Genomic DNA, 24624 nt, shown 5'->3' with positions numbered 1-24624 from the left:
TCTTCCTTTCATGTCCTTCCTATAGGTTTGACACTAGATTTTGAAATGCACTTTACAGGTGCTTGTTCAGCATTTGCTGCCTAGATCTTACTCAAGCAAAGAAGCAGCCACTACCCATATCATATTGTCACTGTTTGCTGCAGACATTTGGGAGTAGCTGGGTTAGATTTGCCACAGCTTCTTTCCATGGTTAGTGGAGAGATGCTTTCTTTATTAAATGCCACAGTTTGTTAGCTGTAGAGAGAAGTCTGTAGTGAGAGTTCCATCCCAGCAGGTAATGAGGAGACGCTTGGTACCAGGCAAAGGTTGTCCTGATGTAAAAAACAACATCCACGCACAAAGCAGTTTTGAGTTGGCAAAGAAAAATCATTGTACTAAAAACATAAAGAACACAGTTGACTGTGCTCAGTCACAACTTCATGTTTATTTGCTTCTTTCTGAGGAATTAAGTGTTTCTTTTCAGACATGAGCAACAATGGAAAGAAGACAAAGAAAAGTTTCTGATAATTTTCAGAGCTTTCTGTGGGTGTCTCATTAGTTGCGTTGTCTTTGGGAATGTTCTTCTGACTTGGTGACCGCCATTTGTCAGAACTGTGACACTGCAGGAGAGGTCAGAATACGCCAAAGGAGTAAACAGATGGCGAACGCTCAAAGGGGAGCCCGGACACACCTGAACTTCTTCGGGTTCGTGGGCCGTGAACCTGACCTGCAGCACTGCAGGTATTCCAGCAGTGAGCAGAGATTGCCACCTGGGCTGAACTGTGTTGAAAGATATTTTATAAATTGCTGCCATTTGAAAGGATGGAGGCAACATGCTTTTCTCTCGGCTCATTTATTTTACATCTTTTAGAAAGAAACATGCAGTAGTATAAAAACGTAGCCTATGTAAAAGCCAAACATATCCTGGTATCTTGACTCCAACAGTGGCAGGTAGCAGGTACTGAGGGAAGCATGTGGTAACGCTTCCCCATAAACATTTCCAGCCTCCATCAATTTGCAAGATTATATGAAGCAGCGTAAGTAAAGTCAAGTTCTAGAATAATACAGCTTCAAAAATCCAAAGCTCCAAAATCAGTAATGCTGTGTACTTTTGGTTACTTTTTCATTAAAAAGATGTGATACATTTGAGCCTGAATGTACTTAATGAGATATTTCTAAAGTAATGTCAGAAATGCTGGAAATAAAAGAAACAACTTTTAAAAACTGCAAATCGAAGTTGTTCAGACAATAGAGGCCAACCATTTGGTTATGCAAGTGCTATAAACAAGCTAGTTCATTCCTGCTCTCGGAAATCATTAACTAAATGCTGAACTATAGGGACAGATAATATGTCCATCCTCATCTGTTCAGGGAATGCAGTATTTACCCATCCGGACTAAAAACACTACCCAAAGTCCATCCAAAGTTCAGTAAAATACTGGGCAGCTTCCCTCAAACAGTTTAGAGTAATGGAAAACACAGTCCCTGAAGTGAAGAAGCATAAACCCTGATAGATACTTGGTAGGTACTGTAGTGTCAACAAGGGGATTAATTTTCACCTATGCGAAGACTGAGAATAGAAACACAGTAATAGCAGGAAAAACCCACAAGGAAGGCATTAAAATGATCAGGAACAAATAAGCCAAACTTAATGAGCTTTGCAGCATGCCTTAAAGAACTAGTGTGCTAACTTTCATCCAAGAATATTGAAAGAATTAGATAACAATCCCAGTGAATCATTTTTGCTGATTTTTACCAAATGCCACAATCCTGGGGAATTCCAAAGGGCTGGGAAGATGCTACTCTTGTGCCAGTGTTCAGAAGTGGTCTCGTGGAGAGCCTTGGGAATAAATAGGTGGTTTGCCTGAAGTCGGTTCCACAGAAAATCATGAAAAGTGCATCATGAAAAAGAATTTAATATGGTGACTGAAGGTCAGACAACATCATTACATAGAAAATAATTATTGCCTGATGTCTACCTTTTCTGACATTGTTAGTTCGTTTGGTGAGAGAACTACACGGACATGCATGTATTTTGGCATTTGTGATACATTTGATGTAGCCCTCTACTGAAATATGTAGGGCCCTACATCATGAGTGTGATCTTCTGCTGCATAAGCAGAGGAGTATCATATAAGATAGTATTAATCGCTGTCTGCAAAATTAGTGATAGCTCTTTCCAAACTGAAAAATATTCAAAGCAGAAATTCACAAATGACCTGAGGTTTGAAAAAGGCATCAGTAGTAAATGCAGAAGCTGTGTCTACCGAAAAGAAGATTAACACATGGTGTCATCTGTCTAAAGTGTTTGTACAAGGCATTTAATAATTAAGAAGTTGTGATCTAAAAGGAAAAGAAGCAGAATATAAAACAAGGGTTGGAACCTGAAGAGGAAAAAAATACATCTCAGTTTAACAGTGCATGTAACTATCAGTCAGAACAGCTCAGGAACATGGCTCAGCATCCCTTGCTTACAACTGTCTGTCAGCTTTGGATATTCCTCTCAAAGGTGTTGCAGCTGGGGCCATGTGGAGACGTCATGCTCTGAGGGTGGTATATTGTGGGTGGACAGATGATCCAAATGGACCTTACAGTCAGAATGACAACAGCTTACTCTGAAAAAAATCTTCTCCTGAAGACAGTTCGACAGAAAAGCTGGCCACAAAAAGAAACAGGGAAAAAAGTTACGTGGAAAAGTTTTAGCCATCAGAGACTAGCTCAAATACAGCCCAGTGCAGTACAGTCACACTAAAACCATCCTGACTGTCAGTGAGATGTGTAGCATGTATTGGTGCGTCTCTGTGTTTAGGTATTTCTTTCTAAATATATTAGATATACATTTCATAAAAATGCCTTTAAAATTATGACAGTCTGTTTTCAAAAAATGATTTTCTCAGCCCATTTTAAGAAGAGTATTCCAGTTCAAACAGGCGGTATGAATGTGTAGTGTGTTTGGCAGTTTGCACTGCAACAATTAGGAAAGTTGCAGCAACACAGCCACTCTCAAGAAGGGATGGTGGCCTGACAGAGCACCTCAGGCCATCACCTTGAGTCTTCAGACATATGGGTTTAGTCCTCTGCTCTTTATCAATCTTAATGTATGACACTCAAAGCAACAACTTATAGCTGTAAGTGAAAATCTCAATACCTGTACCTAGTTTTTTTCCAGTAAAGTTTTGCAGACTCCTCACATTACGGTTCATGCCAGGCTTCTGTCCAGACTCATGTCCAGTCATGTCATTAAAATAGCAGAGCAATAGGGTGCTGTGGGAGTGAAGCAGTCTTTAGTCTTTCAAAAAAAATTATATTATAAACTGAGATGAGTATTAGATAGGTCCTGAACCCCTACTAGTCAGCGATCCATAAATGGCATTTACTTTCAGGGACCCAGTTTGGTGTGCCTAACCTAGCACACACCTCCTTGATCCAGCAACAACCCAGAAGTCATTGCCATTTTTCTTCAGAGTGAAAGCTGAAGCTGGAGAAGCCCCTTACGCATCTGAAAAATCAAGGCTCAGCCTGTGAGCGCCTCACCTCAGAGCAAAAGTGAGCCAGGTTTGGTTCACTTATCTGCCTGCAGGAATTCAGGTGCACATACCCAATTCTCAGATGTCTGAGCATCAGACTCCAGTGTACTCCAAGGTGAGACAAGCTCAGCAGCTCTGTCTGAAGCTGAGTGCTTCTGCAGAGCACAATTAAATTAATTTAACAGAGCGAGAAGGAGCCACTTGCTCAGAGTTACAGGTCACATCGCTCAGCAGGTGTGTGTGTAGAGGGAAGAGCCTTTTCCACAATTTGAAAATACCTGAAAAGTCTTTGGAGCTGGGATCTGGAATCATGTTTTCTTTCTTTATGCCCCAATTTTTATTTTTATTTTTATTTTCTGTATGAAAGAGATTCTAAAGAGAAGGTGTGCTCAGGACCCTGTAGTTAGCTTGGGGCCACTAAACTCCAAAGGAAGACAACATTTAAGGGCCAGTCACTGCTGGATCTTTGGGACTTTGGGTGCAGTAATAAGCCCCCGGCCTTTTCCATGAACAGCACTGGCAACTCTGGTGCCTACTTCAGTGCTGTATGTTCCTCTCTGGCAGCTTGGTCTGGGTCTAGTCCTGTGGACTTTCCTAAGCGGCCAAATCAAATGTCAACTCTGTTATCAAATCATCTGGTCTATGGTAACTGTCTGCAATTTTGGTGTGCAGTATCTTAGCTGATGGGAAATATCAGTTACACTCGGCTTAACTTGGTCTGCAGATAAAAGAGGGTTGCATCGTATCAATCCACATTTGTTGCCAGCTAAGAGCAAACACTATGGCTCTACTGACACGGAGTAACTTGATGGGGAATCTGACCCCTACCAGTCAGTTTTCCAGCTAGGGTACAGGTATTACAGCACATTCATGCTGAACTGAGATGTCAGGAGGCTGAACACAAGATATTTTGGAGTTGCACTGATGGGGAACATAGAAATGCCTTTATTTCATATCAAATGCATGATCTCTTTCATAGACACAAATATTACAGAATGCATTCTATTTTTGGCAGAGTAACACACTCTACAGAGGTATTTGCTATGCTTACCTAGGTCTGTAAAATACTTTTAGGCATTCTGAGAAGGGAGATGCAATAGAAGTAGGGAAAAAAAGCCTTACAGATTTTAGCAAATTCACTTTATGCTAACCTATTACACATCTGCTCACAGGGAAAACTATGATTCCACCAGTACAGCAGTTTTACATATAGTTATTTTTAAATGAACTGTGATTGTAACTATGTAGATATGTTTTGATATTAGTGCAAATGAGTTAAATATGCGTAGACATCATACATGCACAATTCTAAAAGTGCATGCCTGTAAATCCAATTATTCTAATTGTTGCCAGTGTATCTGTATTTTAATTGCTGAGATTGCTCTAATCCTTAAAAAGAGCAATATAAAGAATTAGATGTGCATTCTAAACCATAAGCTCAGTTTGCAGTGAAATTGCATTTTCGTCTCTGCAATCCAGCTGTCAGTAAATCAACTGTACAGTTAAGGGCTTCTCTTTTTTTTTGCTTTTAAAAGTGTATTAATGACAAAACAAGGCTCTTAAACTACTGCCTCTGGCATCAGCCGCTCAAACATAGCTGTATTGCACTTTTTAAAAACCAAATTAATTCCACATGAAGAGAAAAAGTATTCACTCTCTTTCTTTCCCTTTTTCAAACTTTGCAGACGTCTTGCAGGAAATGGCTTGACATACATTCCTAAGGGAGCATTTGCTGGCCTTTTCAATCTTAAAGTGCTGTAAGTAAACTGTGTGTTGTTTGATATATTTCTGATTTCCTAAATGCTCCAGGGAACTAATTAACCAGTGAAGTTTTGATCAAGTAAATTACATATTTTGATCAGCTCATTTTGAACAACTCAACTGAAGTGAAGATACATATGAACATCATTAAATCTTTGTTTTTTCATATAGAAAATATCCTAAACACAAAAGTTGGAAAACTTTAATGGCATTCTAAAAACAACTTGCTCATCAAGTAGATGTCTCTGTACAATATCAAAGGTAAAAATTGGTCCAGTTAATAGCTTCTTTAATTGTCTCAAAAGTTCCGATTTCAAGTCTAAAGCTCTTAGTGGACTTTTCATGATCACACAAAACTGGGGGTAAATTGCCTTTTCCTTTTCTTGAGACGTGGGGGGGAAAACCGTTATTGTACAACACTATGTTCTTTAAAATGCAATTTGTATTTTGTATCTTTTTCATTGTGATTTAATTACAGTAAGCTAAATTATAAAAAATATTACAAACCCTGTATTATTTGGAGTAGTAAGACGGTATATATAGTTACTAAAATTATTAGCAGGCTGCATCTCATAATATTTATACTAGAGGGGATCTTTGCCTATGTAAAGTTCACAGAAACCGTATTATTAGCAAGAACGCCAGCTTCCTAGGCAGCATCAAACCAAGCCAGATGCTACTGTAAGAGTATTCAAAGCTCTACTGAAAAAATACCTAAGTGGGAAAGAAGTATGAAGAGTTTCCCACTCCATCTACTCTTAAGTTGGCCAGCTGTAGCTCTTTTTGGCCTAAGGAGATTTAGGCCTGCCAAAAATTATTTCATTTACAATGTCCCATTGAGTATGCCTCATTTTGAAGGCAGCGTGTACTACTTCAGTTTTACCCACGTAGAATCCTTTTATATATGTGGGACTTTGTCCAAACAAGGACGTTAGGCCATATTCAAAGGGAAGAAAATATTATTTTGGAATGAAAAGTGATATTTCAATCTTCGCAAGCTTAATGATGTGATATTTCAGAAAAGAGATTTGTCAGGTCATTGCTAGCAGCCTTCTGTTGGAGAAAATTTATTTCATTGAGAAAAATTCAGCAGTTTTTACAGAGATAAAATTTTATTCGAACCAAATCATAAACTCATACAGTTAAAAGTTCTGTTTGCCATAGTAACATTTTCCTGAGTAAGGATTTCAAGAGTCAGTCAAGAGCTTTATGAGAGTAAGGAACTGAAGCACTTCCGAAGGAAAACAAAATCAGTACATGAGGATGACCATTTCAGAATCACTGGACGCAATTAGGAGCTCGAGTCCTGTTGAAAGCAAATGGGATTCATTCTTTTAACTTCCTCAGCTGCTTTGAAAATCATGTTCAAAGCTCATGTGTAGCTGCTAACAAAGCTAATATGCTACAGGTATTTGCTTTGAAGAGAACTGGCATTCGGCAGGGGCGGGGGAACAGAGTATTTGTGCAGCTTTGCTTTGTTTGTAATCTTGAAGTAGAACCAGTACAAAGGAGGTAAGCTTGGAAGAAGATGTAAATCGAAAGAAATTGTCTTTACTGTGTTGATTCTGGGTTTTTTGCTACTCACAATGTAGGATGCTGCAGAATAACCAACTACGCCAAGTTCCTACTGAAGCACTCCAGAATTTGCGCAGCCTGCAGTCTCTGTGAGTATACTTGATAAATCAGCTTGTATCCTTGCATGAACAATAATGTATGATTACCTATTAATTACCTGTTAATATCACTTAATAATGTGCTGAATCAACTTTTTCTTTTAACTCTCTTTGAGCTGCTTTTCAAGAGAATTGTACTCTCAATTAAACTTCAGAAGTGACTGATTTCATTCCAGTAATTTCATGACACCAGCAGCTTCTTTGCAGCATTATAAACTGGTTCACCGTCTGAGAAGACACTCCTTGCTCTGCAATGCTTTCTGTCTGTCAAGAGTAATATGGTCCCTTGAGCACTGGTCTTTCCCATGGTTTCTTAAGATTCTTTACAGGGGAAAAGAAAGAATCCCAAATGACTCCCTTGGTTTTTTTCATTTGGTGTAATTTTTTTCTTTTTAAGCAGTATGGAAAACACTATTAACTCATGAAACTAGAGGATGTTTAATTATATTCTGTGCTTCAGGCAGGTCTCCGTATTTATAGTTCTGGACTGTGCCGTGCTGACTCAGTCCACGAGTTTCAGTTTTAACAGAACTCCTGCCAGAACTGCTAGACCAGGAGTGAGGATTGGCTGCTTCGTGGTATGAATGAAATTATTTTGATGTGCTTCTGCCCCATAACATAAGGATGGTTGTACCAGGTCGTGCTAAAAGCTGACCTAGCTCAGTGTCCAGTTCTCAATGGCAGTTGCCAAAGGAAAACTAGAAGGTCTGGCAAAGAATACAGTAATACTCCTTTGGTAATCTGTCCTGGCTGCCAGAGGTTTGCATTCAGGGGCTCGCTGAGCCTATTGTGGCTTCTTTGAATGTAATAGCTCTTATAGAATTTTCTTCTAAGAGTCTGTACGATTGCTTTTTGAGCCAATGCAACAATCATGATTTTTTGTGGCAGAATAGCTGCTGATCAGCTAGCCCTGTGTAAGCATGGTGAAGTACCTCCTGTTATTTACTTGGAACCTCCCACCACATTTGATGTTCCCTAAGCGCAGCATCAGGAGAAAATGGAAACAGCAGTTTTGCTATGCCAGCTCTTACAGACCTCTGTTGTATCTCCATCAGTCATGTTTTTCAGACATAGCCTGTTAGAATTGTTTCTCATGTGGGAGCTATTCCCTTCCTCTGGTCATCCTTGTCACTCTTACTGAACATTTTTTCAGTTCTCGTATATTTGATTTGAGAGGAGTCAAGAGGGAACAGACCTGCACAGCCCGTTTAAAGTGTTTGCACACCATGGATATATAGAGGAGAATTATGTATGCCTTTTTGTTCGCTTTCCTACTAACTCCCCAAACTTCAGTTTGCTTAATTTTTTTAACCTTTACTGAACACTGAGCTGTTATTTTCGTACTTACTACAACTGCAGATCTCTTCCTAGCATGTTAGTAGCTCCTCAAGAGTTTGTCATGTAAAGTTTGAATTGCTTTTTCCCTAAGTGCCTCACCTCACTAAGACACCTATCTAATACTGAAATTCATCTGCCATATTCTTGTTCAGTCAATTGAGTATCTTGAGTTCCTTCTGCTGCACTTGCAGTTCACGTTTTGCAACCACGAGGCCACGCCTGCTGTCTCAATGCAGGACGCAGAAAATAGAATATGTTTTTGAATTATCCACAGAATTCCACGGTCACCTGATACAAAAAGATGACTAAATTTTCTGAAGTATCTCATGATTTTGAATGCGCAGCATAAAATATCTATATAATTGAAGATAAAAAGTCAGGTTCTTTGGAGAGAGTAAGATGTCATCTGACTCTTCTCTGTGGTTTGGTTGACCACCTTATATTTTCACAGAATTATTTTGAAATAAAATTGTTTTCCTAAAAAGTTCCGAGATCCGAATGTGGAAGTCGATCTGGAAGTTCAAACAACTATCACAAAAAGTGTTGCTACAGTGTGTGGTCATCACCAGTGTCACTAGTAAAAGTCAAACAGTGACAAGGATACAGTGAGCATCTATACCAAGCTATCCAGTCTGGCTAGAGTTAAGATTGGTTGAGAAATGTACTGTGTTGAACATGCTCTCTTCCTTTTTTGTGTATAAAGAAGTTCCACCAGAACATTAACATCTTTTGCATACATTCAGTTCAGCCAAAATCTGAAGAACAGAATTAATGAAATGAATTGATTTCCAGCAAAGCTATGTCATCTGTGTATAACTTACCACTACACAGACACACATTATACTGTATTAATTCCCAGGTTCTTAAGTCCGTCTTGAACAACACGTACCTCCTTAATATACAACGCATTCGTTAATGTTTCTAAAGGTGAAACAGCCCTAAGAATTAATTATCTTATAATTGTTATTTGGTCAGTGACTTTTTTCTTTATTGACCAGACACAGACTGAAATATCTCAGGCATATACTTTTGAGGTTACGGTTCTTTCCTTTGATCTTTGAAAAAGTCATGAGAAAATGCTGGTCTAGTGACTATATTAGATTTTCTTTCTGCTAAACAAACAAAAAAAAAAATCTTGCTGAGATCACATCACTCTATACACAATCTGGACCAAAACACGATAAGCCAAGCAAACAAGAGTTCCTTTGTTACTCTGAAAGAGACTGTTGAATTTTCAGTGCAGTTTCTAAACAAAATGACAGTCTCACTCAGGCTTTGTTGCAAATATTTTTTTCCTTGGGCGAAGAAGTTGAAGACGTAAACCAAACATAGTTTGTGCAGTCTGTGTAAAGAACTGATATTTTGTGACAGAATTAAAACCGAAGAAGAATAGGAGTGGTCAGTAGAAACCTTTAGACAGCTGTGTAGCAGACCCAAGATGGAATGATATGGGTTTGTACAGAAAAGCTACTATCACCTGAAAGACGATCACCAGCAAAAGAGACCTCTTTGAGGAAAAGAAAACTATTATTCTTTTGTTTGCTTAAACTGGGTTGTGCCTGTCAGATAAAGGTGTGCACAGATTCAATTTCTTGTTTCATACAGTCTAGGAATGTTCTGTTCACAAGGTGGTTCTTGCATTGGTTTCTGATTTACAATAGGAATTATTTCTTGAAACCTTTGAAATAGCAGGGGTCTTTTCAAGAGTGTAAATAAGAGGTTAAAAGCCTTCACAAAGGCAGTTCCTATAAGATAGCAACTTCATGTATTTATTATGTTTAACTATGCAAGTGGCACGATTTCTGGAAGCCTCATTAACGCTTTGCTTTAGGTTAGCATAGATGCAAAAAACTGAAAAGTGCTGACAGGACTCAAATCTCTGCTTTTTGTGGTTTTACTCAAGAAGGGCAGTCATGTAGAGGGGCAAGCCGTACTAACTGCCTTGCTACCTTAATCAATGTAAAGAGTACTACGTTAAAATCATTTTTATATAAGCATACATATATAACTGTGTATGCACAAATTGTACATGCACAATATATGGGGGTATATATATGCACACACAAGTTTTCCATGTTCACTCGTAATGCAAGTTCACCACAAATTTTTGCACAGAAAGGTATTTCTGAATGATAGGCTCTCCTTATTATCTAGTTCCAGGCTCAAAAATGAGAGTATACGTATAAATATTGACAGATACTTTAACTCATGTTAAATGGCCTGTGTCGCACAGAACAAGAACTGATGTATTGCAGGAACGAGCAACAATTTCTTCCACCTTCCTTGTCCAAGTTGTAATATTGTTAGCATGCGGAATGGCTTGACAGGTTTGCGTGTCTTAAGGCTTGGCCGACGACAGCTGACATTATTCAATAAATATGATAAAATGATAAGTGGAAAAAAAAAAACCAAACCAGAAAACCCTACGATTTGAGAATTTCATCTTCAACAGCAAAAACCTGTGAGAAAACCTTTGTACTGTTTCCTCAAAACAAGCAATGTTTTTTTCTGTCACTTAAGCAAAAAATAAGATTAAACAACATTAAAATCTTCTCTAATTTTATAAAAGTCTTTGTAGTTCAATAGTCAACAACAGTGACGTGCTACATTGATTAATAAATGAGTTCAGCTACCAGAGCTTGTACAGTGATTGCGTAGGACTCCAGTTCCCTTTGTGACAGGAGGATTTAAGGAAGTAACCAGAACATGTTGATTGCAAGATGTGGTTTTGATCCTCAAGTTCTGCAGAAGCATATCTTCAACTTATTATATGGGCTATAATTTTCCTCTGAAATCTAGTGTGAGTACAAAATATCTGAATTAACAGTCCTGAGAATTCAAATAGCGTTTATTTCTGTTAAGCCAAAAAGAGTAAAATATGTTCGCAGGTACCGTGATTGAAAGGGAGGAACACACAATCACTTCTGTGTTACAATTTAGATCTTGGCAGCAGAGTTTGAAGCGTCACTTGAATGTTGTCTTCCCTGTTACCTTGAGCAAATGTATTTCTTCAGAACCAACGACAAGCAGATGGTCTCTGGATTTTGTTTCCCACAGCATCAATACCTCCATTTTGCTTTTAAATCAAGAAGCGTTTCAGTGATTTGGAGTATACCTGTATAGTCCAAAAACTTTTCACATATGTATATTGATTTGTTTTTCAAATATTGCTGTTAATTAGCAGCTTGTTTTCTGTCCATTTTTTTCATTTAATGCATGTATTTAAGTAGGTGGGTTTTTTCTCTAGTATAATTGTCATGTCATTTCTAATGACATCCCTGATGTACCAGAATTGGCATATAATTTAAATATTTTTGAACAAGCAGGGATTGGCAAAGCAGGCAATGACATACCAATAATTTTTTTTCCCTGAACGTGTTATCAAAAATTTTCTGTTACTAGCAACCGATAAGTTGCAGATCTCCATTTGCGCATGTTGATAAATAAAGGAGAAAAGCGTTATTGGCGTTGCTGATGGAAAAGCAAAGCTTCTGCTGTTGTTTTATTGGTACTATTGTAGTACGACCCTTCGCAGTGAATACTACAGATGAAACTTCGTTCCCTGTTCATTTGCTTGTTGACATCATTGTTAATGAGCAGCTTTTACTGCTGCGTTGTCAGACACAGAAATAGTCAAAATCGAGAACAGATCGGGTGCTGTTTCACTGCCCGTGCCAAACAAGTCATGAAGGGAATTTAAAAGCAAGCATTATTTACTGTATCACCTGCTTTCTTTCCTGTAAAATTTAAGAGGCCCTTTAAAAAGAGATGTTTTATAGTAGAAAATAGGGCAGAATACAACAAAGCCCATCTTCCAAACTGCTGGAAACAGTTGATAGAGGGGAAAAAATAAACGCACCTTTTCTCCCTTGACAGCCTGCAAAGTTGGAATTTAGTGAAGCAAATTAATTTGACTTTACGAGTAACAAGATAAGAAAATAGTATCAATTAAATTTGTTTCAAATTTCCCAACAGACTTTTTAAATTGCCTAAATTTTATTTTTAAGGTATTTCAGTATTTGTGGAGCACCTGATGGTGATACCAAGTTTAACATAAGAGATTATCTAGAAATCATTTTGGATGTTCTTAATAATTGCCTGTCTGGAACAGGTCAGCAAATGGATTTTTCATCTTCTCCTCACTCCTCCAAATATTTGGCATTTCAGGAGAAGTTTCCATTCTTAATCCAAACAAAGAGTTGAAGATTTTGAGGGCAGAGTTCTGAAATGCTTCCAGTTCAGGCTTGAAATGAAAAAGCCTTTTTTTCAGAAATGTTAACTTCAAGCGATTTTTTTTTTCCATTTTGATGCTTGTGTTAATAATCCTGATTTTTAGTTAAAAGATTTCATCAAGCTTGATGAAATCACATTCTCTCAAGAGAACTGTTTTCATGAAAAGGCAGGAGCTTTAGGTGTGGTTTTCCATGTTACACCCCATGATAATGAAGCCTACAGAACTATCCTTCTGAGGAAACCAGGTACCTCAACAGGTACCCACAAACTCCCTGAGGAGGAATTTCCCACAGCTTAAAATCAAGCATGTGTCTCTACACATTTGCAAAGATGTCTCAAAACTCACCATTGCAATCTTCTCATTTTATTGCATGTCTTAACCATCTGAGCTACTAGGGCCCTGGGGCATAGTAGATAACAGAAGAGTAATTGAGATGTGTAGCACTAGTACAATACCAGACCCCCGCTCTCAGTCACAGACACTTTTCTAGCTTAATAAATGACTGGGAGGAAGATAGAGGTGCAAGGTTCCCTAAAATGCATGTGCTACTATTTTATTTGTGTGCAGTCCCTAACTCAACCAGCTGTGGGACCAGTTGCTTTCAAAGTCGGGTGAAAATTGGCTGAACCAGATCAGCAGTTACAGACCACGGAGTGACATTTTCTTTCATCCAGTAGAAGCTACTGGGCATCTGACTCTTTTCTGAGCAATTTTTTTTATCATGTTTGCAAGGGACAGAAAAATTTCTCAACCTCAGAACTACTAGCCAAAAATCATCCTGCATGGCTGAAGCCCACCAGGACATATGCCACGTGTGGGAGGAGGACAAGGACCCGCTGTTGGAGTGGTTAGCAGCGTGGTGGCTCACACTAGATTTCCGAGGAGATCCTCCTGGACACCGTACAGTGGCAGACTGTGGCTACAGCCAGCCTAGCAAAGCAAACAGTGCTTCAGAGTGCTCTCAGGCACTGGCCATGACCGTCTGTCCTGCTGCACTGTTAACAGGGTCCTTGGCACACTTTTGACCTGTGCCAATTAACATTTCTCTGAACTTTTCGCCGGGGCCATCTGGCAGTTCTCACGCCCCTGGGACCGTCCCCAGTCGGTGCTCTGCATACAGCCATCTCATTTGGGAGGCTAGGAGAGGTCACTGGCATAGCGCGGGCCACTGTGAGCCAGCTGGCTGCGGGACCCGGGAGCGTTCCCAGCCACACCAAATGTGCTGGTCTAGCCGTGGACTCCTGATCTGAGTGTGCAGCCAGATTCCTAGGACAACCCAACAACTCCTGCTGGCCCCCACTTTTTCCCGCCGGCAGGGATTGAGGGTAACTGGTATCAGAGCCAATCTATCTTTGTATAAAAACAGCATTTCAGCTGGCTTTATGCAAGGGGCTAGCAACCTGGCCCACCGTCTTGAATGGAGGTTTACCAGAACACCTGAGCAGCATGTTTGGCTATGAAGAGAAACACTAAGAATTGAAACTCCCAGAGCTGCAGAGACCTCCCCATGTGAAACTGAGCAGTGGGACAGAAACAAATGCTCCTAAACCGCGACTTGTGACTTTTCTTTTTTGGTCTTGCTGCTGCCACACAGGGTTTTCTGTATCAGTCCGGTAGAAGCCCATACAAGGGCAGAGCTGAAAGTGAGCTGTGGGAACTGCTGCACTGGTGTGTTGTAATTAAGCATTTACAATAGCCCTAGCATTTTCCCCTGTGGACTGAAGGGGATATCCTGTGTAAAGGGGCCATGTTTGAAAAGCATGGCTCACAATAGACAGCTATATTTTCATTACATCCACTTTTCAGAGCCAGTTTTGATGTTACTTGCCATTACTTAAATGGGGCTTTAGCCCAACTCCTGTGAAGAAACGCGATTGAAGATGATGGGGCTGGCAGGTGACCGCCTCCTGCCCATTACGCCCGCTCCACACGGGCCCCCTCCCCAACCTCTTTCCATCATTGCTCCACACCTTGTGGAGTAGCTTGGCTGCGGCTCTCTGCATAACAGAGACAGGTCTGGAGAGGAGCAAGGCGGTAGGAAAGGGAGGAGAGCACGCTTTCGTTAATCTGCCGTGTGTGCTCACTTCTCTGCCTCCCCTGCCTGTTACATAGAGCCCCAATTCATTTAGTTATACCTTTCCTATTTCAATCTTAAATGTCAGAAGAAATATTTTGTCCTTGACTTCTGTGCCTGTTTTGGTGGCTCTGCTCTTCTCCGGTCCCTTTGTTGTATTCAGGCCCTCATCCATTCCAAGGAGGGGCAATCCTTGTAGTAGCTGCTTATTTCAGAGGGGAGAATGACCTGGGAGAAATCGCCCTCCTGATCCCATATCTAGCGTTTGATTTAGCCCTGAATGAATGAGCAAGACACACCAACAAGACATTGAGGAATTTCTTGATCACAAGGTACATCCAGGTTGTACCTGGGCTTGCTCTTGACAGAAGACTCAGAAAGAGGAAAAAAACATATATTCCGTTATAAATCTACCAATGGCATAAAACTAGGTATCCAGTCATACTGAACTGATAAAAAAATGCAAATCACGTACTTTTCAAACATCTACCTTCACCCATTCCAGAGTACAAATAAATGAGTCCTTTTTACAATTCTGTATGAATAATATCTTTTCATAATTTATGCACATGGTTGTAGCATTCAGAGTATGCCACAGGAAACACCAGTGGGATACAGGCCACATAGCTCAAGCATTTACTTTGAAAGGTTTGGACATTTTAAGTGAGCTCATGGTGAATTTCATACTGGCTGCTTTATTTACATGCTGCCTATCAGAAGAGATCAAGGATTTCTGTTTCTCTAAATTGGCTCTCTCTGGAATATAATAGCAGCTTTCAAACTCACCACATGTTATCTATATATTTTCAATTATAAACAGGGTCATGTTTGTGAGTTAATGGGTTTAGTTCTGGAAGTGCCAAAACTTTCATCAACACATGTGAAACAATTGGCTGAAAACAGTGATTTTGATCAATGCTTTATACATCAGTGTGCATTACCTACAGTATGACAGGAAACATAACCACTGCTGAAACCTTTTAATATCTGCAAGAGGGAAAACGGTACTTGGAAATTTTAAAAAGATTAGATAACAAAAGAGCACTTGAGGCAGTACTTCTTACGAGCACTTACAGGATATGTAATCCAGTTATAGGACCTGCGGCACAAGTCTTCATAGCTTCTTGGTTTATTCCAAAGTTTATTTAAACAATAATGCAACTACCTAGAATGTCATTTATATTACGGCAGTCCTGTTTTTCCGTCTATGCTGTGTATTTTGTTTACATAGCCAGTGGTGGGTTTATATATGGAAACTACAGCTATAAACAAAATCAGTTACTTGATTTGCCACCGAATATCGGTCAGGTAAAAATCCTGGTCCTGCTGATGACAGGGGAAACATTGCCATTTCAGCCACAGGGTCACACATAAACAACTGGCTGTTGGCTTTGCCATGCAGCCGGGCATCCTGTGAGTAACCCCTGTGGAGCCAGTGTGGGTGTCAGAGCTGCCGAGGCAAGGTTCCTATTGAACAAGATCTTAGCTGTAATACAGTAACACGTTTAGGTTGAATAAAGCCTCCATTCTTTAATCAGTGTAACTGTCAAACTAAGGCAACTGTAACTTCTTAGTTTACATACCAGCATCACCCAGGGAAGAAATGTACTTCTGACTGAACACAAAGAAACCTCATCTACTCATTCAAATTATACCTTATTTGAAAGCACAGGCGTAGCAGGGTTGTTGCCCGGGGAATGGGGGAGGTACAGCATGAGTATTTCTAAACATTTCCAGCCTCACCCATTTGTTGACAGACCCTTGAGTTATTTTGGAAGCTCTGTCTCTGCTGTCTGCCATGTCAGTTATTATTTTGAAAATTTAATTGTACAAGGGCTTTGACACTGAACTTTATAAATTTGTTCCGACTGACCTTGTCTCAGTTATTTGCCAGCCTGGCACAGAGCCTTAGCAATCATTATTCGTTCTCGTGCAGTAGGTAGGAGCAGCATGGAGCAGGAGATAGAACGGACCTGACATTTTGCATGACTGTAAATGAAGAAGCAGCTTTAAATAAAGAGATTAGTATGCCCGCCACAAAGAGTATTGGATTTCTCTCAAACAGACCGAATTTAGGTTGTACAGACTTACTTCTTTGTACCCTGGGTGTGTCTGTTTGTTCTGTAATGTTTTCAAACATCTATTTAAATTTATTTCTGTTTCACCATTCACTTAATTACTTCTCTGTACAGACATCTTCAAGAAAAGTTTTAGAGCGTGGCTTTCATGTTCCGAACAAGGTACACGTCACTACAACACATTAAAAGCAGAAAAAGTGTATCAGAATACAGATCACCAGCTGGATGTTTCACGAAGTTTCAGAAAGCTGAAGCACGCTTTTAAATATTTCCCTGAAAGCATCACAATGGGAAAGCAAAACAGCAAAAGCAAAAGCCAATGAATGTATGACATAATATTTGTAGCGCTACATCTGCAAAAGTTTTGGTAGATTTAATCCTTATTTACACAAGTGTGAGAGCAAGATATCACCTGCAGACTTTGAAAAGGTACCATGTGCAGTTGAGCTCCCTCTGTTGGCTCTGCGGCAACTGAAGTGTGTTTAATAACTTTTTTTTCAAAATAAATACATCGCATTAGTAATACTGATCTCGATTTAAAAAAAAAAAACCACAACAAAATACAAACAAATATTTTGCTCCACTACTAAAAAATGTGAACTTCAGTGCTCATTAGAGTCATTGGAATAAACAATACGTAAGAAAAGGTAAAACGGGAACAGAGATTTAGAAGTGAGTTTTGTTTTTGGCTCCTAGAATGGGTGTCTAGCATATGGAAATCCAAATCATCCTGCAGCTCAGTGATTTATAGGTTCTGAAAGACAATCTCTGTCTGAATTTCTTATACTATTTTATTCCAGACTTTCAAATAATTGGGAAAGGAAACAAATTCATACCCGGTTTGTAGAGAGACTGTGCTCACGAATTATCAGTGCGTGCTCTCACTGAGTCAGTGTCTCCAAAGGAGAGCTGTCTGCGGAAACCCAGCTGACAAAGGGACCTGTAAATGAAAAATGGATGTGGCAACTCACGTCCATCCTTTGGTGTTATGTTCTTGGTCATAACTTCTGATATCCATTGTGTAAGTCCACTGTTCTTTTCTCCGAGTCAATTTTCTCTATTTCTTTTTCTCCTAGACGTCTGGACGCCAACCACATCAACTATGTGCCCCCCAACTGCTTCAATGGCTTGATCTCCCTTAGACACCTGTGGCTAGATGATAATTCTTTGACAGAAATTCCCGTCCAAGCTTTTAGAAGTTTACCAGCACTTCAGGCAATGACATTGGCACTGAATAAAATTCATTACATACCAGACTATGCTTTTGGAAACCTCTCTAGTTTGGTAGTTCTGTAAGTTTTATCAATTGGTTTTTAGCCACAATCTCTGCTTCTTTGCAGGGCTTTGACCATTTTGTGATAAATGACTTGAAGATGCAATGTTTAATTTAGACATTGCTTGAGACAACCTTTAATAATTACATGTTCCCCTAGTACTTCCTCAGTTGGCAAATGATAGGTAAAGAGGTCTGTACATGGTTTAATTAAACGTCTGTTGTATCTTACATTCTTGATATTAAACTGAAATCTCGGGGCTATAAATCTGCAGTTTCCCTTCTACAGTTGCACTAGGCTTGTGATATTCCTTTACCAAGTGGTCAATTCCATTTGTCGCAGAAATATTTTTGTGTTAAAGATAAATTTTCTGGCTTGTATATGTGCTACAGAACAAAATTTTAAAAAATTATCTTGGATAAAAGGATTTTTTACATCTTCCTACACTTAAACTAGCATTTGTTAAATTACTTGTTTTGATCTAGCTTGAAATTTTCCATCTCCAGTAAAGAACTGCATAAGGAAACTAAAAAAATCACCCTATCTGGTCAGCAAAACAAACAGGAAGAGATGAATTGTGTGCCCTCTAAGACTCTAAGGCAGCTTGTACTGAATGAGGGAAGATTAGAAAAAGGAAATGATCTAAAAGCTTTCTGGGTGACTTGGAAATGCCATCAAGTGGAAAAAGTAGGCATTTCCCTTCATAGAAAGTATATGTAGTTTTGTATTTTGTTATTTTTGCATACCAGTTCAACTGAATGAAACATGCGTAGCTCTCACCAAAATCTGGAAGGAGTACTATGGAGCGTGGTTTCAGGTTTTTATCTTCTGGGAATGTACCAAGTGGAAAAAATTCTAGACTGGCTGCAGAATCTTAGGAGGAGAACTGAGGTGGAGAAGTTATTTCAGGATACTTTGGAAAATGTTAGCATTATTAAAGAAAGAATAATATATTCAAGTTTTACAAGCTGTCTGAAACCATAGTCTGTAAGACACTTGGCATATTTTAGCATATTCTAGCCCCAGCTTGAGCACTGAACCTGGCATATGCCAGGGTTCTCTACTGACAGTTATAATCGCCATCTCTGCCTAGTGCTTAATGTATTCATATAAGCATATAAGGCACCAAAAATGGAGGGCAACAGCCACCTTGTGTCACAAAATATTTACTTTCTGTTTACACTAAGCATCAATCCCATTCAAGTTAAAGAGTGGATGGACTTGTCATTTGACTGAGCTTCTAGACTTAACTCAGTAATGCCAAACACAAAAGACTGTCTTGAACACCATGCTCTAGATCCCTTCCAGAAATACAGTGGTAAGAGGACGGTTAAGAGATGCAGGAGAAGAGTATTTCTTTTCATGCCCTGATCGCTTCTCCTCGGTTAGGTTTCCTTATTTTAAATCTGTCTTGCTCATTTCTAATCTTCTGGGCTTCACATTGATTAATAATTGAATCATTCCTTGTGATCTACAACATCTGACATATTTGCCGCATCAAAATCTTTGTGTGTGGTTCTGCTTTCTTTTGCTTGCTACTCTATTCAGTCTGGCAGATTTTCAACTCGGTGCAAAAACGCACGGTCAGTTGGAGCAGGTTTGAAGCTCTGTCATGACAAAGATCAAACATAATTGGAATTTGAAGGTGCACTCTTCACGCTAACTAAAGCATTAAAGGTCAGTGTAGTCATTAATAAAACAAGTTGATTAGATTTCTTCCTAGGAAAGAAAAACTCACAGAACATTTGCATTTTGCCATCAGAATCCCTGCCTTTTATGAACAGGTAGATTCAATTTCTGTAGGTTCTGCAGAATATTCAAAGAGCCTCTGATCTTTAACATTATTTTCAGAGCAGAATGAAGCATTGAAGGGGGAGTATTTGGCAACCCCTCGTTCACAGCCTTTATTTTCTTTTGAAGTGCTACTCCTGTAGTTTCCCTCCGCTATAAGGGTAGAGTGTCAAGAATAAAATAAAAGGAAAAATCTGGGGAAAAGGCATCCTTTTAAAAAAACAACCTGAAGTGGCTCCAAGTTGTATCTACTCAACATTAGTAAGCTTCACATAGCGTGGGGGTTTTCCATGTTGGTCTAAAAGACATAGAAATAGGCAGCACTCTGAGCCTCCATGCAGGGCAATTGGTTGAAATATATAACAAAATTACTTTCAATTGCTAAACATTTGAGAAAGTAGTTGTTGATTTTTATAGTTTCAAAGGAGGGCAAGTTGCAGCACTTTTAAGATTGGTTACTTTACTCATCTCGGTGAAGCTATGACTCTTTTGTCCTATTGCTTTGTGTCTTCTTTCATTCTGCAAGCCTAATGCCCCTTTCCTGTCTGCTGTATTATCCGTCTCCTCACCTGCTCCTGTTCTGTGCTATACCCTCTAACACCCTCTGTATATAAATCTTCCAAATATACACCCCACACAGAGTTTTTAAGGCAACCTTTTGATTAACCGCCACTGAGAATATGTCTACAATTTTGCAGTACTTGATATGCAAACCCCAACCTGGAACCACCAATGCAGGTGGTTTTAAAACAAATCTCTTTTATGACACCAAATGGAAGCTTGCATGGGTGGGGAGATATTGGGAAAAAGCTAGGAGGGTGGCAGAGGTGCCTCCTACACATGCTTTTGCAAGAGCATGACTTGCATGTAATCAGTGCATGCCAGAAAATAAGTTTCTTGTGATTTAACCATCAAAATGTTTTGCTTAAGTCCACTGTGTGCAGTGTGCTTTCCTGACTGTGTGCTTAATGTTCCCCTGCAGACATCTCCATAACAATAGAATCTACTCCCTGGGAAAGAAATGCTTTGATGGGCTCCACAGCCTAGAGACTTTGTGAGTTGACCTCTTGTTTGTTTCCTTTTTTTTTCAGTGTTTTCATTAATATTCTGAAAGAATAAAAATAGCCTAAAAGCCAAATGTGGGTTTTGGCTTGCCTAATCGCTACAGGATCTAAGTGATGGTTTACAATGACTCTATGAAGCAAATCCTATTTTTGACTATAAAATTAGTTTGCCTTTTTAATAAGCATTGTCCAATTGATAAATTGTCTGAAGGACAGTTGAAAACTGTACTGAGCATTGAAAAAGAAGTGGCTATTCATGAACAGTTACGTTTGCATAGTTTAGTACTATTTATTTGTCTTGTTTAATCAGAAAAGCTAATAGCTAGATTGGGAAATTTTCACAAGGAAAAGCTTTAATGGTAAGAAACTATCTTGCCATAGAGGAGGGTTATAAAATCAGATGGTTTTATTTTTTTATCCCTGGAAAAAGCAAAAGTGCCAGATAGCCAAATTATGCCTGTGTTTTACGAGGAGGGGAAGAGCGGTGTTTCAGTTTTATCCAAGTTTTTGTCTTTAAAGAGCTCTGCTGAAGAATAACACTGGTAAAGATTGAAATTTCGTCAAGTTTTCCCCATAGTTCTGTTCAGACCAATGGAGTTTTCTAAGAAAAAATAATTCTACAGAAGAACGTCAAACAGGAACGCAGTGCTGATGGTTAGCGCAAAGCATTTCGCTACACAGTTAATGGAATAAAGATGTTGTCTGCTGGAGTAGACCACAGACCCCCAAAAATGCTACAGGGACAGTAAAACTTTGCATATCCTTCCCCTTGGCATCTGCCAGAATCAGCTGCATTGTTTTCAGAGGTTTTAAATATTCTACTCAACCCGGACAGAGGCTGAAAGGCCTGTTTATGAGGAACAAATAGACAAAGTTTCAGATATGAATAATGCTAGTCTAAAGGTGACTATTTGCTTTCTCATCCACAGAACTATGTACTGTCCACTTTCATGTTTCATTAAGATCATAAAGCAAGAAGTTTTGGGCTTTTTTTTTATCACTAGTGTTGATTACATTGGTCCCTTGGCACTGAATTGCAATTTTACAATTTTGACTCTTAGCCGCCTGTGAGTTGAGAGGAAGTCCCTTAGTGTAGCACCGGAAAGGGGGATGGGAAAAGGAGAAGGAAAATGTAAAAATGTAATCATTTGTTTTGTTTTTTTAAGTGAGATTCACATGGCACTTGGTCAAAAATGGGGAAAAACAGAACAATGGAATAAGTAATTGCAAACCCCGTCCCAGCCACCTGGCATGAGAGAGATGGAAACACAGAGGATAGTCATGAACCTGGGAACCAGTGTAGGTGCAGCCACTTCGCTGCAATAGGAGAATGTAGCACTCGCCTCAAGCATAGTAATTGCATACTGTGTAGACTGTTTCCAGATAGTTTCAAGATAATCTAAAGAGATCTCGGTATAAATGATGGACGCCAGCTTTAAGATCATTTGTTTGCATCGATGCATAGGTCTGGAAATCACATATCACTGGAGGGCAAAACCAAAACATACATGCCTGTAATCTCTTTTTGTCAATAAGCAGGAGAGAGAGATTTACAAGCAGGAAGGAAAGCCTTGTTGAGTTCAGACAGCAGTTTCCTGCCTGCATTACTTCAGCCTGATACTATTTCAATTTCAATCTATTGTAAACTGTGATTTGTGTTTTGCCTGTTCAGAAAGGCTTTTGCTCAAGTTTTTCAGGCTATGTTCTTCACAAAGCAGTGCAAGAGAGCATCACAGTAAACTGACATACCTCAATTTTAGTTTCAGGTGTCTCCTGAATGCTAAAGGATGCGCATGTCATGTTGAGGGCAGAAGTGGGCTTATAGTCCGTTCAGCCTACCAGAATAAAGTCTAATTACCACTGTGGCATTAGCAGTTCTTAAAGCAGAGGTCACTACCCTAGTTAAACAACCATTTTTACAATTTGCATGCTTGGAAACATTCTCCATATGAACACTGACAAATCTTAAAATTAACAACACAGTTAATGGTAACGTTGAACTTATTGTATGCTTTCCCACCTGTGTTAGGGTTTCCCCCAATCATTTTTACCCTCCAAACTCCAGTATCTCTTATCTTTACCACTTAACCATTGTGAAAAATCTCTTCAGAGATTTTTTCATCAGTAAAAATAAAAGAAAGACTAATACAACGAGACAGTAAGACAGAGGCAAATGCAACCTTTATAGTGAGATGTATTAGCTAGGTAAAATGCAGTTCACCATACAAAGTTGTTGAATATTCTGTTTGAAAGATTTTTTTTTTCCTGTTAATACTTTGAAGTAATGAAAAGGATGGCCAATTTACAAAACAGCAAATTACTTACAGGTATCTGAATCCACTTATGTTTTCTTTATTGCAGAATAGCTAAGATATAACTAAAAATAGGATGCTGATAAAAAATGGGAATGATAATGTGCCTTAAATAGAATTTGTTGGAAAACATCCATACACTTTTGAGGATTTCCTGGCTTTTGGCTGTATGTATTTATTCAATGCATGGGAGATGATATTTCATTACAAATGCCAACAATTATATGTTATCCATTATGCAGTGCATAACCTAAATAATAAAATCTATTTTCACACAGAGATTTAAATTACAACAGTCTGGACGAGTTCCCCACTGCTATCAGGACACTAACAAACCTAAAAGAACTGTAAGTACGGAGCTCATATGAGGAAGGAGGATGTTTTGTCTAGTGTGTGATTATTTTTTTTAATGCTGGTGATTTTATCAGTAATCCTTAAAAACTGATATCCTAGGAAAAACTACTAAACATGCCAACATGCATAAAAGATCATTTTCAATATTCAGTTTAGAGCATTCAAGTTCTGACAACTTTTACTTTTGTACTGCGTTGTGCAGTGAGTTTTTCCAGGAACTTCATCCTTGGAATACCTTAAATAGTAAATACAATTAATTCACTTTGAGTCCTAAACACAGTTGGATTTTGCAAACAATCCAATTTATCACAGTCTTCTAGTCTAAGAAGAAGGTGTGGCACCCTTATTAGTCCATCAAGTTTAAATGTCTTCCTTCTTCCTTCCCTTCCCCCCATTAAATTAAAGCAGTTTCTTTTCAATATGAATAGTCCTTTCTAATGCTGTAAATAAAACACTTCTGGATACACAGACATAGTTTGCATTAAAAAAAATCAACGATGAAAAGAAACCAGCCACGTTTATTGTAAGAAACAGCTGAATTATAAAAACATGGATGACGTTATATTCACACATTGTACACACAATGTGTGAATGTACATCAGTGCATCTGTTCAGAATTCTTTCCATTTGAATTATTTACCATGTTACTGGTACCATCAGCATTTTTTTTTGAAAAAAACAGGTAATCATATAGTAGTTGGACATGGTTGTACCCCTGCTACATCACAAACAGATCTTAAAAGCCGCTTTACAGAATCACAGAATCTTCATGGTTGGAAAGGACCCTTAAGATCATCAAGTCCAACCAAACAACCTACAATCTGTGCCCGTCAGAGCATGCCCTGAAGTGCCAAATCTAGACGTTTCTTAAATAGCTCTAGGGATGGTACGTCTAGGTGCAGAAGCAGATCATTGACTACTTCCTCCTGGATTATGGGTGGGCTGTTCTGCTCTCCATCCTTACCTTCCAGCTCAGGAGGCTGAGCACCCTGGGCATATCTGGTCTGACTATTGAAGACGGAGGCAAAGAAGGCATTAAGTATCTCAGCCTTCTCCTTGTCATTGGTTGCAACTTTCCCCCCCGCATCCAGTAAGGGATGGAGATTCTCCCCGGATTTCTTTTTGTTGATGTATTTAGAAAAGCTTTTTTTGTTGTCCTTAATGT

At 39.0% G+C, this 24624-nt stretch overlaps 1 protein-coding gene across 2 annotated transcripts in view; it reads left to right on the top strand.

The window, feature by feature from the left end:
• LGR5 (leucine rich repeat containing G protein-coupled receptor 5) overlaps positions 1-24624 on the top strand; it is a 95735-nt gene that overhangs the window by 47067 nt on the left and 24044 nt on the right. The window contains exons 3-7 of one of the 2 annotated variants that reach the window (XM_063322943.1): positions 5192-5263; positions 6860-6931; positions 17741-17956; positions 20712-20783; positions 23384-23452. In XM_063322943.1, coding sequence (XP_063179013.1) covers positions 5192-5263; positions 6860-6931; positions 17741-17956; positions 20712-20783; positions 23384-23452 — 501 coding nt within the window. The remainder of the gene's footprint in view (positions 1-5191; positions 5264-6859; positions 6932-17740; positions 17957-20711; positions 20784-23383; positions 23453-24624) is intronic. The other variant, XM_063322945.1, reaches the window with a different exon arrangement.

Source organism: Chroicocephalus ridibundus, chromosome 1 (assembly GCF_963924245.1).
Source record: "Chroicocephalus ridibundus chromosome 1, bChrRid1.1, whole genome shotgun sequence".
Taxonomy (NCBI): domain Eukaryota; kingdom Metazoa; phylum Chordata; class Aves; order Charadriiformes; family Laridae; genus Chroicocephalus; species Chroicocephalus ridibundus.
The sequence above is the reverse complement of the archived record's forward strand: the minus strand, read 5'-3'. Positions and strand labels throughout refer to the sequence as shown.